General features: G+C 41.4%; 1 protein-coding gene and 1 pseudogene across 2 annotated transcripts; both read left to right on the forward strand.

Moving 5' to 3' along the window:
• Positions 1-3792, forward strand: LOC127755866 (uncharacterized; annotated as a pseudogene).
• Positions 3793-7681: 3889 nt separating this feature from the next.
• LOC127753673 (probable serine/threonine-protein kinase SIS8) lies at positions 7682-15208 on the forward strand. 2 transcript variants are annotated; one of them, XM_052279087.1, is made up of 13 exons: positions 7682-8676; positions 9408-9834; positions 9950-10571; positions 11460-11500; positions 11576-11644; positions 11960-12060; positions 12687-12765; positions 13339-13437; positions 13513-13581; positions 13710-13759; positions 13846-13932; positions 14415-14509; positions 14640-15208. In XM_052279087.1, exons 1-12 carry the CDS (start codon positions 8393-8395, stop codon positions 14488-14490), a joined length of 2004 nt encoding a protein of 667 aa, XP_052135047.1. In that variant the 5' UTR covers positions 7682-8392; the 3' UTR covers positions 14491-14509; positions 14640-15208. The 2 variants fall into 2 exon arrangements, with proteins under 2 accessions (XP_052135047.1, XP_052135046.1); XM_052279086.1 differs by having other exon boundaries at positions 13851-13932.
• The last annotated feature ends 38 nt before the right edge of the window (positions 15209-15246 follow it).

The following is a 15246-nucleotide window of genomic DNA, read 5'->3' on the forward strand; positions in this document are numbered from 1 at the left end:
ATGCAGGGTGGGCGCGGCGGATCCAACATCGTCGTGGACGGATCCGGTTACGCTGCATGTGGATCTGCCGCTGCCGCACTAGATCTGGTCGGAGCGGTCGACAGCAAGGACGTCAGCGTGGCGATGAGGCTGCGAGGGCAAAGGCAGCGAGAGACCCGTGCAGCTGATGGCAAGGAGGCGCAGCTAGGGTGGCGCGGTGGTCGGGCGGCTAGCAGCTGGGCATCGACGTCATCTCCGTTGGAGCTGACGGTGGTGGTGGCACCGGCACCGGCATAGCTCGAGACCTCGGGCGGCAGCCGGATTCGACGAGGAAGGCCTGGTGACAGTGCGCAAGAGAGAGGCGGCAGAGGAAAAGGAGCTGGTGGCGGTGGTTCGTCTTCCTCATTGCTGGTCGGCACCCTATTCCTTTCTGGAGCTTCTCCCCTCCTTCGTGAGGAGTTTTTAGGTCGGGTTGAGGCAGTTGCTGGTCAACGAGGGAAGCTCAAGTTGCCGAAGCAATGTCGTTCAGCCTCGAGTTCTACTTTGGCTGAACATGGCAAGAAGGCTAGCTAGCGGGTGGAGGGACGGAGAAGGCCTAGGCCAACTCTTAGGGGAGGAGTGGTAGGATAAAGCGAGCTGGTGGTAGGGTACTACGGCAAGTTCGGAAGTCGGCCAACGAAGGGACGCCGGTGCAGTATGGTGGAGACTACGCACGGCCAATGGGCCCGTTGGGGATGGGGAGCAGCCGGATCAGAACTAGACTGGAGTCGGTGTCTGCATGCCTATAAACTAAGGTTGTGTTTAGATCCAAAATTTGGATCCAAACTTCAGTCCTTTTCCATCACATCAACCTGTCATACACACACAACTTTTCAGTCACATCATCTTCAATTTCAACCAAAATCCAAACTTCCCCCTCAACTAAACACAGCCTAAACAGAGTCGGGCTTGCCCGACGCGACTGCATTGATTTTGGACTAGATTTTCACTTTTGGAGCTAATTTGGGTTACAGGGACAAGAGAGATTGGGATTTGGAGTAACGTCAACCTGAATGAGTACGTCTTGCACAAAGCTCTCTTTCGACAATATTTGCCTTTTCCCATTCATAAGTATTATAGACTTGATGTGGTTTTTCTAAAAAATGAAAATGATTTACATCTTCATTATATATCTACCAACAGACACACAATTAGGGCTGTCAAAAAGCTCGAGGCTCGCGAGCTGCTCGAGCTCGGCTCAAGCTCCAGACGAGCCGAGCTTGAGCTTCCAACGAGCTTAGTAATATATGATTTTTGTTGTTATTTAATAAATTAGGAAATCAAATATGTTATTTGTATGTCTTATATTGACATCATATATTTATTTTATTCTTTTTTCCTCTTCTATTAATATGATGAACTAGAAATTAATTATTTTTTTAAAGATTATCTTTAAAATATATATTGTTTTACTTAAGATTCAAGCTCGGTAGCCGAGCTCAAGCCTAGGCAGACGAGCTCGCTCGAGCTCGGCTCGTTGACAGCCCTACACACAATCAATGAGTGAGTCGGAGAAAGATAAATAAAAAGACTCAAAGTTTCTTTTTAGATAATAGAAATGTTTTACATCTTATATTGTGGTTGCATGGATATAGTATAAGGTTACAATGCTTTTCGCGAATGCGCAGAATAATTGCACGTCAATATATTAGAAGGAAAAGGTTTTTTTTTTTTTTACACAACACAATCCGCCATATAAGCCTATGCCAAAGGGTGAGAAGAAAAAACGAAAAAACAAAGGCTACAACTCGGTAAAAGAAAAAAAAACAACTGCTCCAATCAACGAGAGGGTGGGGACGAAGAACACACTACACTTACAAATGCAACAACGCGCATAAATGTAAGCAAATATTCTAGCTATAGCCCAAATTAAGGGCATGACGGCTAGCTTGTACTCCCTCTGTTTCAAAATATTTCTGTTTCAAAATATTTGATATCGTTGACTTTTTAGTACGTATTTGACCATTCGTCTTATTCAAAAAATTTAAGTAATTATTTATTCTTTTCATGTCATTTGATTCATTGTTAAATATACTTTCATGTACACATATAGTTTTACATATTTTACAAATTTTTTTAAATAAGACGAACGGTCAAATATATGCTAAAAAGTCAACGGTGTCAAACATTTTGAAACGGAGGGAGTAGCATGGATTAGCTGCCGGAGGGCGATCGACGACGATATAACCCTATATCCGTCTGGCTCCAGCGACGACGTACGCACGACGGCGACGGCCAGCCGCGCCGGCGTCGAGGATCCGGCCCAGGTGATCGCCGCCGACGTCGTCGATGCGACGGAGCACGCGATCCGCCACCACCAACGGAACTCCGGTGGTAGTAGCAGCAGCGCGACCTGCGCCGGGGAAGAAGTACTCGCGAAGGTCGCCGCCGTGGCGGTGGCGGTGGTGGTGCGGCAACCGACGGCGGCGCTGCCGTTTCTCGCCGCGGACGTCGCCGTCGTCGTCATGGAACCTGCTAATTAAGCTGCAGTGCCCGTACCGTACGTCGTCGCCGGTGAGAATCAATTCTAGTAGTCTAGAGGTAGCTTGTTAATTTGTGTCTATAATATTCTTTGGAGCTTGTGTTTTAATTACAATTTATGATCCGATAATCGTGGATCCGAGTCTTAATTTGATAGTTTGTTAGTGTAGGACTCCGAATCGACGATGATATCGACTCCGACTGCGTACGTATATACTGACCGATGACTGGACCAGCTGGAAGGCTTATCAAAAGGAAAAAGTACACCGAAGGTCCCTCAACTTGTCATCGAGTTACAAAATAGTCCTTGAACCGTAAAACCGGATACAACACGTCTCTCAACTTACAAAACCAATGCAAATTGCTAGGTCCCTCGGCGGTTTTTGACTCTGGTTTTATCCGACGTGGCAACTGACTCAGCGTGGGACCCACGTGGGTCCTACATGTCAGCCTCTTCTTCCCCTCCCTTTGTTGGATAGCCTCCATAGACCAAGTCCACATACCCCTCAGGCCTCGGCCTCTCACTCATTCTGCATAGAGAAGCACTCAAGCACCCGAGAGAGAGAGTCGACGGGCGACGACAGGGAATAGCCAGGGGACCACGACCTAGTTGACGGCGGAGGAAGTAGATGGCAGAGGAGATCCGGCATCCGGCAGCGTGGTGAGCTTAAGCGACAGCGGCGCCACGAGCCCGCCGGCTATGGCAGCGAGACAGATTCCCCCGAGCGGCGATGGAGATAGTGGCGGACCTCTCCCTGGAGCAACGTGAGCGAAGGTGGATGCCGAGGCCGACGCAGAGGGGATAGACCGGCGGGAGTCCGCGGTGGTCGGCGTGGAGGAGTCAGGGACGCGGAGGATGGCGCGGCGGCAACTCGGCAGGACTGGCAAGTGTGGTGGCCAGGCAGTCACCGGGCACCGGCTGACGGTCTAGGGACGTTGAGGTCGACCGGCCCGGGGACGTGCGCCACACCTGGGGCGAGGCCGCCCCGACGTCGCGGCTGGAGTCCAGCCATCGCCGAGTTCCCGTTGATCACATGATCACCTCTGCCACCGCGCCGTCACCTTGGGCAGCCTCCGCCGCGCCGCTCCCCGTCAGCGCTGACCCACCTCCGCCGGTCGTCTCCGCCACCAGCACTGGGGATCGACGAGGAGCCATGGCGGCGGGATTTGGCGCATGCGCCGTCGGCGATGGTGGTGGCGGCGGCGTGGGGGGAGGCCCTCCTGCTCCCACTCGTCGTCGCCGCCGCCTCCCCCACCGACCTCCTCCCCTCACGCCGGCTGGGCTGCCAGTGAAAAGAAGAGGAGAGAGGAAGAGAGGTGGAGAAGGGAGGGGAAGAAGAGGCCGACATGCGGGACCCACGTGGGTCTCACGCTGAGTCAGCTGCCACGTCGGACAAAACCGGAGTCAAAAACCGCCGAGGACCTAGTTTGCACTGGTTTTGTAAGTTGAGGGATACGTTGTATCCGGTTTTGCGGTTCGAGGACGATTTTGTAACTCAATAGCAAATTAAGGGACCTTGGGTGTACTTTTTCCTTATCAAAACGGCAAGGCCCAACTACGCGTGGGCTGTACGTGGCCCAGTACTCAAGCTAAACTCTTTCGAGACTCGATTATCAGCATGGTTTAATTTCTTTCTTCTCTTATGCTAGCTCTGAATATTTTGGTTTTTATTTTTTGTTGTGAATATAGGTCTTACGCAATCATTTGATTTTCGTAGATGATCATATTTGGATAATTATATATGTCAGGTTTAATTATCCATCGAAACAACCATATGCATACTTACGCTTACTTTTGGCTCTGGGAGATGATCAAATAGATGCTGACATTTGATGCATGTCTAGATATATAAAGTTTCATCCAGCCGCTAACTATAAACACTTAGTACCTTTATAAGGTAGATAAGAATATGAGATAAGTACACATAGCGTGTACTTTGGCTTTGTGTTAGTTAATTGCGTTTACGCGACAGATCATCGGTCATTGTCGACTCTCAACTTAATTTTAGTCCGACGAAATTATTGGCAAGTTGCAGCCTGATGTCGACATGAGAGGCCAAAACTATATTATTAAACTGGTGGTCAGCAGATGTGTGATGTGTTCGTTTTCCAGGGCGTTTATTACGTCGCCCTCACTTTCTTCACAACAGTTGAACTTTTGTTTGTGTGGCTAATTATTATTAGTATTTCCTTTAAAATTATAATTATAATGATGGATGATAAACTTGTGGGTCAAAAAGACGCCTAAAGTCCACTGTAAATGGAGTAAATATAAATACTAGCTATAAATGGTTTTTAATAGGTAATTAAATTTCAATTTGTGCTGATAGTGTCTGCTTCATATGCTTCCTAGCTAGCTAGTTTTCTCATAATTAGTTTTGCTAGTAGTTTTATAATTCTTCCTTTTCTGCTTCAGAGGATATACTCCTAAATATTTATGCTTTCTTTTAGAACTCACGTGTGGCTGACTAAAGTATCTCCTGTTGACTGAAAGTGACCTTTTTCTGCTCAAAGAGCATAAATTTCTTTAGAAAAAGGAGGAGGAATATAATTCTTTTTTTTTTGGACCATGGAGGAGGAATATAATTCTTTTTTTGTGGACCATGGAGGAGGAGGAATATACAGAACTCATTATATATTATCTATAACTAAAGTGACTTATATATATTCTGACGTACTTATTATATATGCAGAGAGAAAGAAATATGGGATTCATATCCATAACTGACATGACTTATGCTAGCTCTGAGGTACAAATAACAGAAGATTTCGACCTTGCAAGTTGAGAAGAATAAGACTTTTCGATCGACTACTGTTTCATATTCCATATGAAAATAGTTAAGGTTGGGTCAATAATGCTACAAACAAGAGGTTTGAAAACACAAAACGTACGAGCACCAAACTATGACTTCTGAGAGACCAAGTTAATTGCATGCTGTATGGCCATATTTCAGAGAAACGCACGGACTTTTTAAAAAAAGCACCGGGAAAATGTAACAATATCAGAAATATGAATATTTTGATTATACTTAAAATATGGTCAACAATTTTTATTTCCATTGAGCCTTTGACAATGTCTATTTTGATTAGACGCATCATGTTGTTTTCAACATGCAAATTTGACCAATGCTTTTATGTGAATTCGCTCACTCAATTAAAAAAATATAAAGTTGATTTATAACAATATATTTCATTATAATAAATCTAGTATTAAATTTAAAATTTACTAGAAAAAATGCCCGTGCGTTGCAACGGGTGAAATCTATTTTAATCTTATTATTGTCATATGGTTTTAGTTAAGATGAAATTCACTGTGAGAGTTCGCTTGGATATATATTTTTTTAGAAAATCATAAGCTATAGTTAGGAGTCCGATCGTCTCAAGTTAGTATGTGAGTTTTTTTAATCAGATTCTTATATGATTCCTTCTGTATTACCAAAAATGAACAATCTAAACACCGATTCAAATACGAATATGTATTTCCAAAAGCAAACGAACTTAACAACCGGCTCATACACGAATGATATAGTAGAGATATAGCCATTCTGAATACTTCATATAGGTCAAATTCTAGTATTTTGCATCATCCATCCTAAAATACAAACAATTCTAGTATTTTGCATGAAAATTAAGATAAATCGGTCAAATTAAATTAGAGGTACTTGTGATTGGTTCATATGAAGAAGTAGGAAAAGAATCTAAATGAGAAATAATTACGATTAGTTAAGATAAAAGAATAGTTAAAAGAATTACTTGGATATTTTAGACAAATGCCAACACTAAAAGAAGATCTATTTTAAGACAAAAGAGAATATATATAGTTTTAAACATTTCTGTGCTTTTTCACTCACACATACAGAAGACAACAAAGTGGCAGACCGCAGGCGAACAAATCGATCGGTTGGTTATGTGAAAACAAAACGAGAGTCACAGCAACTGCGCCCGGATTTGCGTGCGTTTGGACAGACAGACAGATAGACACACGAGATCCATCGAGAAGCTGCTGCCGACAGGCAGCGCAATGTACTGTTCATAAGAGCAAGTTTAATAGCATAGCCAACTAATAGCTCCAATTCATTTTATAGCCAACCTAATAGCTTATTTATACCATAGTTACATACTACACTATTAATATCTGGTCTCACTTATCATACACATGGTGTGTCTTGGAGTTCGTGCTATATCTGGCAATAAATCTATAGCCTGCTGCTCTTCTCTCTTATTATTTATCTATTTAAAATATGTTTACAGCTGGTTTATAGCCCGCTATTGTACCTTGGTGAGGTGTCGAGAGGAGAGGAGAAACAAAGTTTTGGGTTCCAAGGAGGAGGCAACTTGCACTGCAAATCTGCAATGCAGACAAAAAAACACAGTGCCACAGCCACAGATCCTATTCCTAGACAGAGGGTCAGGTGTATTACAAACATCCATAAAAAACAGTTTCGGACTTTTCAGGCCGGATCGAAAATCATAAGCCGTTTATAATTTTTAAGTTCACAAAACTCATATTGAATTTTAATACTCTTTTTTTACAAAGTTTGTCTAATTTTTATTGTTTCTTTTTCGTTTATCAATGATTTTTATGAAATCTGAATATACAACTCTCCTCGTATTTGCGAGAAAGTGTCTGAATGATTGAGCTACAACTAATAAACCATAAAAATATAAATGAAACATTAAAAATTTTATATGTGTATAATTTATGTTTTAAAAGCTAACGTTGAAAAATATACAATTCTAAAAAAAAGCCCCAAAATCAACTTTCCAAACATTTCATTTTGGCTACAGCTAATAAACCAACAAACATGAAAATGATTTATCATTAATTTTGTATATGGAGTTAGTAATATCACACCGAGCGAGTACATATATAACTTAAAACCAATATAGTGGATAATGGATATACCAGATACGAGGTATGGAGTTAGTAATATCACACCGAGCGAGTACATATATAATTTAAAACCAATATAGTGGATAATGGATATACCAGATACGAGGAGAAAATTCAGATAAGTGTAGTGTGGTGCAAAGGTGCAGTCAGCATTCAACACAGATGTGGCCTAAAAAACCGGTCAGAACTCACCAAGTTCCCACCAACACAAGCACATGAAGAAAAAGGGCAGCCACAGCTGATGCCAATCAACATCACATCCAGCCAAAAAGGAGCACTTTTCTAAATAGGAGTATATACTACCAAGAGCAGCAATAATCTCCAAAAGATCATCTCTAGGAGTAGTTAAATTCTTCTGAACCCCAATATTCTAATGCCAAATATTCAGAGGCCACTTAATCAGGCAAGGACAGTTTAGTCAGGGTGTGTATCAATAGATCAACGGCTTTCCCAAGTTGGTGATGGTGACTGCAACAATTGGGGCAGATTGATAGACAGATGGTGAGAGGGCAAGAAGCTATCCCTGTTGAGATCATCCCTGCACCAAAAATCCAACTCATAAAGAAATTCATATTTGCAAGTGAAATTGTGGGAACAAAAGGAAAAAAAAGCCCAAAGCCAAAAGCCAAAGCCAAAGGCAAGACAGATTGTGACAGATTCCATATATTGTTTTGATTATTTGCTCCTATCTCTAAGGAACTCTCCAACCTGAAAGGATTCCAACTTGAAACCAAAGCTTGCTGCTTCTTTTCTCTCATTTGTCTGAAATTCATCCATTTTTTCAGTAGACAAGGCAAGAAAAGGCAAGTTGTGCAAAGTTTTGTTCTTCAGATTAGCTTGGAGGCAGGCAAAAGAAAAAAAAAAAGGCGCCAAACTTTCTGTGCTCCTGGATCATAGGAAGAAATATCCAAGAGATTGGTAAAAAAAGGCGCCATTTTTTGAGAGAAAGGCGTCTCCTTGCGATCAAGCTGGTGATGTGATCGAAGAGTAGAGGCGGCGATGGAGGCGGCGGAGCTGGTGAAGAAGATACGGGAGCTGGAGGAGGGCCAGGCCGAGCTCAAGCGGGAGATATCCAGGATCGTGCCGGAGCGCGGCGGCGCGCGGCGGCCGCCGACGCTGCCCGCGCAGCAGAGGCGCGCCGCGCTCCCGCAGGCGGCGCCGTCGTCGCGGCTCCTGCAGCGCGTGGGCCGCGCCGGACTCACCGACCGGCACTACGTCAGGATCCTGCACTCGCTGGGGCAGGCCGTGCACGTCATCTCCCTCGACGGCAAGCTCATGTATTGGTGAGTCTTTGTTGCTTGTTTTCTTGCTCATCAGGTGCTTGACGAAATGCTAGACTAGTTTGATGCAGAGGGTTGAAGCGAAATTTACTGAAATTAGTTTGACGGCTGAGCTGTAATTCATGCAATCTTGCTGCTGGGAATGGTGTATTAGTGCGGTATTCCTGGCTAATGTGATGGTACCTGCATTATGACGGTGTATAGAGAAAAATGGAGGTTTAGTGGGATGAACTCTGTTGCTAAATTCAGAATGGAGAAATACTTTTCTGTAGATGCCAGGTCTTTAATTTCAGTGACATCCTCTAGAGTTTTATTAAATTAGATAATGAGTATGGAAGTAAATTAATAGTGGAATAGTTGATCAAGTGCCTACTGTGAATAGCTATGAGTGCAAGCAACTCCAAGTATCTATTCCTTCTTGTATTACTGTACAGAGAATTGCACTTGTTTTCTGGAAAAACTATTAGAATGTATGGTGCAGGACCTGAAGAGACATGTTGCAAGAATAATGGTTGTAGTTTCCTATTTCCTTATATGAATATACATCTGGAATACTTTTAAGGTAACTAAATACGTAGCATTGTTCAATGCATGTAACTATATCAGATCTCATGCACAATCTTATCATTAACCTGCCTCAGCAGGCATGTTTGCTCTAAATTTCATTTTACCACAGTTTGATGCAACAAGTACAACATTCCTTACCAGATATTTCTATTTTTACTTCAACCCAGGAACCGGTACGCGGAGCATCTGTACGGCTATTCTGTTCCTGAAGCAGTTGGTCAGGATGCCCTTGAATTAATTGTTCATCCTAGTGACTACGGTGCAGCAAACGACATCATACAGAATATATTCATGGGGAAGTGTTGGAGAGGGAAATTTCCAGTTAAACACAAGTCAGGGGAGCGTTTCAACATCGTCGCCAGTAACACGCCTTTGTATGATGATGATGGTAGCTTGGTAGGCCTCATCTGTCTCTCAACTGATACGCGGACATTGGAGGAGATACTTGGCCATTCAACCTCAGGGAAAGTGTATCCGAGTTCAGCAAAGCCGCGCGTTCAACTCAATGGGTCCAAAAGTGGTTTGCTAAACAAAGTTTCTTGTGACTCCCAGCAACCTCTTCAATCTGCTATCACCTCCAGGATAACAAATTTGGTAAGTCATACCTCTGAGCAAACAAAAGAATTGACTATAATAGAAAGTCTCTTCTGGTATTTCTTCATGATTTATTTTGTAGTGTATACTTTGATTTTTAGAGTAACAAACACAGGCTACCAGGGTTACAAATAGAGTTCGCTCTCGGGTCAAGACGGGTCAGAATTGCGATGATCAGTTCGGTGGTGCCTGTGAGAGCCATTATTCTGAACATGATGCCAGAGAAGAGCAGACATCTAGTGAAGGAAGCACCCCAAGTGGGGATGTTCTTCATGGTGCCTTTGTTAGCGAAGACAATTACTCTGGGAAGTCAAGCAAAACAAACAGTGATGACTCAGGAGAAGGAAAACTGGGGCTTCACAAAATTCTTAGCTCAACAGCAGAGGCACTGTGGGCCAACAGGGGAATTCCATGGCCTTGGAGAGGTCATGGAAATGATGATGCTGGGAAGAATCGAACGAACTTGCCACAGTTCCATGAAATTCAAGAGAATGGACAGAGCCATAAGGAAGTTCCAGAGCCAATCATACTACCAGACTGCCAAGATACTGAATTTGTCCAGGAAGTCAAATATGAGGTTTCAGGTTCCTGGTGGTCTTTCAATGCCAGCACAAGTAGTATGAGCAGTACTGGAAGCACTAATAGCAGTGCTATCGAGAGAGCAGATCGTGAAGCAGACTGCCTTGATTTTGAAATTCTGTGGGAAGACCTGGCAATTGGAGAACAAGTTGGTCAAGGTAGTTATTTCTCACTTGGTAAATTTTCTGTGTACACATGTAGAAACACATTTACTTCAACACATTTGTACTCAAGCATAATCACTTTAGTTGGTTTCATGATCTCTCAATGGTCATGGTACCATGACTAGTCTTGCATATCAAGACAGGCTACAGGGATGGCACTTTGCCTCCATATGGTTTTTTTTCGATAATGGAAGCTTTATTAAAACTCAGTCAAATACACCAAGATGATACGTTTCAACTGAGCCCACTCCCGGCCTCTGCATAAAATGCACACAACCACACACAAAGAAAGACCTATGAAGACCCCTCTCACAAAACAGAAATATTAGTGGCTATCAATCCGTAGACTAGATCGCCAACCATGCTCCTGGGTAAAAAAAACTCCTGTGCCACCTGGTCCAAACGTCGCGATACCACCACAATAGTATCCTGAAGACCCGGTTTGTGGAGGATAGCTCAGGTGCGAAGCCACCGGGTGACTAAAGTAATAACCTCTAGATCGTGAATTCCAAGCCCACCTTAATCTTTGGGACGACAAATAATGTCCCACTTAGCAAGCCGATATTTTTTCTTATGTCCATCCCCTTGCCAATAGAACCTAGATCGAAAGTAGTCAAGTTTCTTACATACCCCGCTAGGTATTGCAAGGAAAGACATCATATACATTTGTTCTCCAAAGAGCAAATGTATATAGCCTCCATATGGTTATATCTGAAAGTTAATGGAACTTCCTTTTGTTTACTTACGAATGTTCATGTGCATAATTAGAAAAAAAAATGAGGGAGAAATAATCTATTAATTGCCTGAATTGCCTGCTATATGCATACGGGCGCTGTTCTGTTTTTCTAATAGATATACTTCTTTCCATGTTTGACCAAACAGGTTCTTGTGGAACAGTGTATCATGCTCTGTGGTATGGTTCGGTATGTATGCCCCATTATGTGATTATTGAAGTAACAGTTAACAATAAATCCTGAATATTTATCATGTCCTTGTAGGATGTGGCAGTTAAAGTATTCTCCAAATATGAATACTCAGAAGACATGATACTCACCTTCAGGCAAGAGGTAGATATTTACTGTCCTATTGAGTCAAATAATTAGGACTGCAATTTCTTGTTCAGATTGCACACACTAGAGTTCACAGGGCTCATAGTAGTTATGTCTTTCTTTTTTTCTATGTATTGACACGGTCATATAGACAAACATGAAAAATAAGGGTGAGCTGCTGAGAGACAGAATATTTTTTTTATCTTGTGAATTGTTTTAGGCCGTAATGCCATAGAGATCAATAATATGCTCTTAGCTTTGTTTATCCTATTATTATGATTTATAATCTGTAATTATATACATAGCCCATATTTCCATCTTTCATTTGTCTAGGTAGCATTGATGAAGAAACTACGCCACCCCAATGTGATACTCTTCATGGGTGCAATTGCGTCTCTCCAACGACTTTGCATTGTTACGGAGTTTCTGCCACGGTATGCTTCATATCTCCTTCGACTGAAAGAATCAAGACACTGTAAAAAATTGTGTACATATTTCCCTCTGGTTGTGAATTTCTTCTTTATTGTTGTAAGAGAGGGTGTGTATTTTGAAAAAGGTATATGGCTTAATTATGATGATACAGATAACAGCAAAATTTAAATATTTATTGAGGATTGTCGATGATCTATGTCACAGTATGAAATCTAAGTAGTACCCAACATTTGTTTCCACTCTTCGCAAGCCAGGGTGATTTGAAGGACACTTTCCTGTTTAAGAAGTTAACATCTAAGACTGAACTTTCCTGTATACATATATTTTGAAAAGCTCTGTAAAATTTCCAATCCATAGATTATGTACCTGTGAGATGATTGGAGTGGGGCCATAAAATGATGAACCTGAAGTCTTGATGGTTACAGACATAGTGATGTATAATGTATTATTAACATTAGTTGTGTTGTAAGTGAACCTTTTCTTTATGGAACTTGAAGTATTACTGCGGATTTACTTGTGTTATTCTTATGTAATTGTTTCTATGCTCATAAGAGGCCAAAGCTTTCTTTCTTCTTTCTTTTTTTTGCCTACCTTTACTTTACACCAAAAACTGTACCACATAATGCAGAGGGAGTTTGTTTCGCTTACTTCAAAAGAATGCTGGCAAGCTGGATCCAAGACGGCGAGTTCACATGGCTATAGACATTGTGAGTGCATTTTCTCTTAAAAGCTCGTTCTAAAAATGGCCAGTACATTATGTTCTGCGGAACATCTGTGGCATGAGCAGATTGTAACAAAAACTGGATGAACATTCTTCACCTGAAGAAATCAAGAGAAGTTTTTTACTGTTATGGAATTATTTTCACAAATGTGTAGAAAAAAAAGCTGAATTGTGTGTGACTAAACCATGTCTTTAAGATTCAGCATGTGAAATGATGAAATGCAAAAAAAGTGATATCATATATGTTCCATCTAACAAAGTTGCTTCTTCTATTTCCCCGCAAAAAAGGCTGCTTGTTCTATATTATACATTCCATTACTATGATTTAACTGAGGATTCTATCACTTAAATCCAATCAATAATTGAACTCATATGATTATGATGTGAATTATTGTTGTTCCAACCAACTTTTGTATCATTCTTATTCTTGTTGAGGCTTTGGAACTACAGGAATAATATATTGTGACTCCAAATTTTGTTCAATAATTACATATTTTGCCTGAGTAGAAACTTCGATTACCATGTTGTGTTTCAGAACATAACTTATATATTTCTGCAGGCAAGAGGCATGAATTATCTCCACAATTCCAGCCCACCTATTGTCCATCGTGATTTAAAATCATCAAACCTTTTGGTCGATAAGAACTGGACTGTTAAGGTAAATCCGAAAGTTAGTTCTTTCTTCATATCTTTTATGTATTAATTATCTTCTCATTGTTTTTAATTTTATCAGGTTGCGGACTTTGGTCTTTCACGTCTCAAACTCGAAACATTTCTGACAACAAAAACTGGAAAAGGAACAGTAAGTGCAAGCAAGCTCTACTTAATTTCACATGGATTCTCCGGACTGACAAGACTTAGATAAATTTTAAATTTGTGCTAATGTTTTCTGTTTATTGCAAAATATCTTATTTTTGTTTTGATATTCAGCCACAATGGATGGCTCCAGAGGTATTACGTAATGAACCTTCAAATGAAAAGTAAGTTCACCGTTCAGAATTGCTCAACATAATTTCTCTGACTATCCATAGGTGGTTTGCTCAATTTTGTTTTCCTTTTCATAAAGCATAGGTCTGATGTGTACAGCTACGGAGTTATCCTATGGGAAATTGCTACTCAGAAGATACCATGGGATAATCTCAATACAATGCAGGTACATTTTGGCAATGTATTTGTCTGTTGGTTAGTTTATTCATCAGAGTTTTTTTATCATATTATTCGTTGAAAAACTATGCAGTTGTGAATTCGATAGCATAATTTACTTATAGCATATAAAAAAAGCAAACCTCAATAATATAATTGTGTACTGGTGGTGATATTAGGACTTAACAGCCGTTTGCAAGTTGCAACAACATATATCTTTCATCATGTGTTTGGGTGCACTGGTCATTGTCTAAATTTATCTGCACATAGTTTTCCTGTTTCAGACTATGCTTGTCAGTTTGCTGTTGCTAAAAAAAAAAGACCATATTATCTTGTCAAAATGGTCCTCATTGTCAGGATAGGATAGGAGAAGTCCATAAATACCATCTCTGCAATTTATACATAAGTATTAGCAATGTGTCTAATTGAACTGTTGGTAAAGCATTACTAGAACATGAAAGATTCCTAACAGTGTGATCCCAAATGTTGCAGGTTGTTGGAGCAGTGGGGTTCATGGACCACAGGTTGGACATTCCAAGCGATGTTGATCCTCAGTGGGCGTCGATGATCGAGAGTTGCTGGGACAGGTGCACATACTATATATATTTTTTCGACATTTCAACATACTACTTCTTTGCAAATTCCGAAGAAACAACTGTTCTCAATGTAAAACAAACTGATCCTAGTATTCAACAAACCTATCCTTTCTGCGAGCAGTGACCCGCAGCGTCGCCCTTCGTTCCAAGAACTGCTAGATCAGCTCCGAGATCTGCAGAAGCAATACAACTTGCAGGCTCAACTGCAGCGAACTGCAGCTGCCAAGATGAGTGTTGACGGTTGCTAGCTTCAAAATCTGAATGGTCCATGTTCAGCTTGTTGCCAATGTGAGGTCCCAGCAGGCCAGCAAAATGGGATTCGTTAGGAGTCCAGTCTAACCAAAAAGGGTTCTGAATTCTGAACATTTTGCTACTTTTCTGAAGAAGCTGTGGCAGCAATTGAGTTTGTGCCAGAAAAAGATGGTGCATTTGATCTGAAGCCTGAAGCTCTGCAACTGCAATTCAATCAATCTTCCAGCAGTGATGACCGATGAAATTTCGGCAGTCATCGAATACAATGCTGTATTCACCCTATTAACCATGTACATGATTTTTTTAAAAAGAAAAGGTTGTTGTTGGTATTCTGCAATGTACTAGTACTTGAGATTATCGCCGAGTTAATCAGTGTCAGAAAAAAAGAAAAGAAAATTCACAGAGCAAGTGATCAATGCTGTCAATTATAGAGGGAGCATGTTACGTGTCAAATACTTTAACATTCGAAATTCTAA

This window comes from Oryza glaberrima, chromosome 11, assembly GCF_000147395.1.
Source record: "Oryza glaberrima chromosome 11, OglaRS2, whole genome shotgun sequence".
Classification (NCBI taxonomy): Eukaryota; Viridiplantae; Streptophyta; class Magnoliopsida; order Poales; family Poaceae; genus Oryza; species Oryza glaberrima.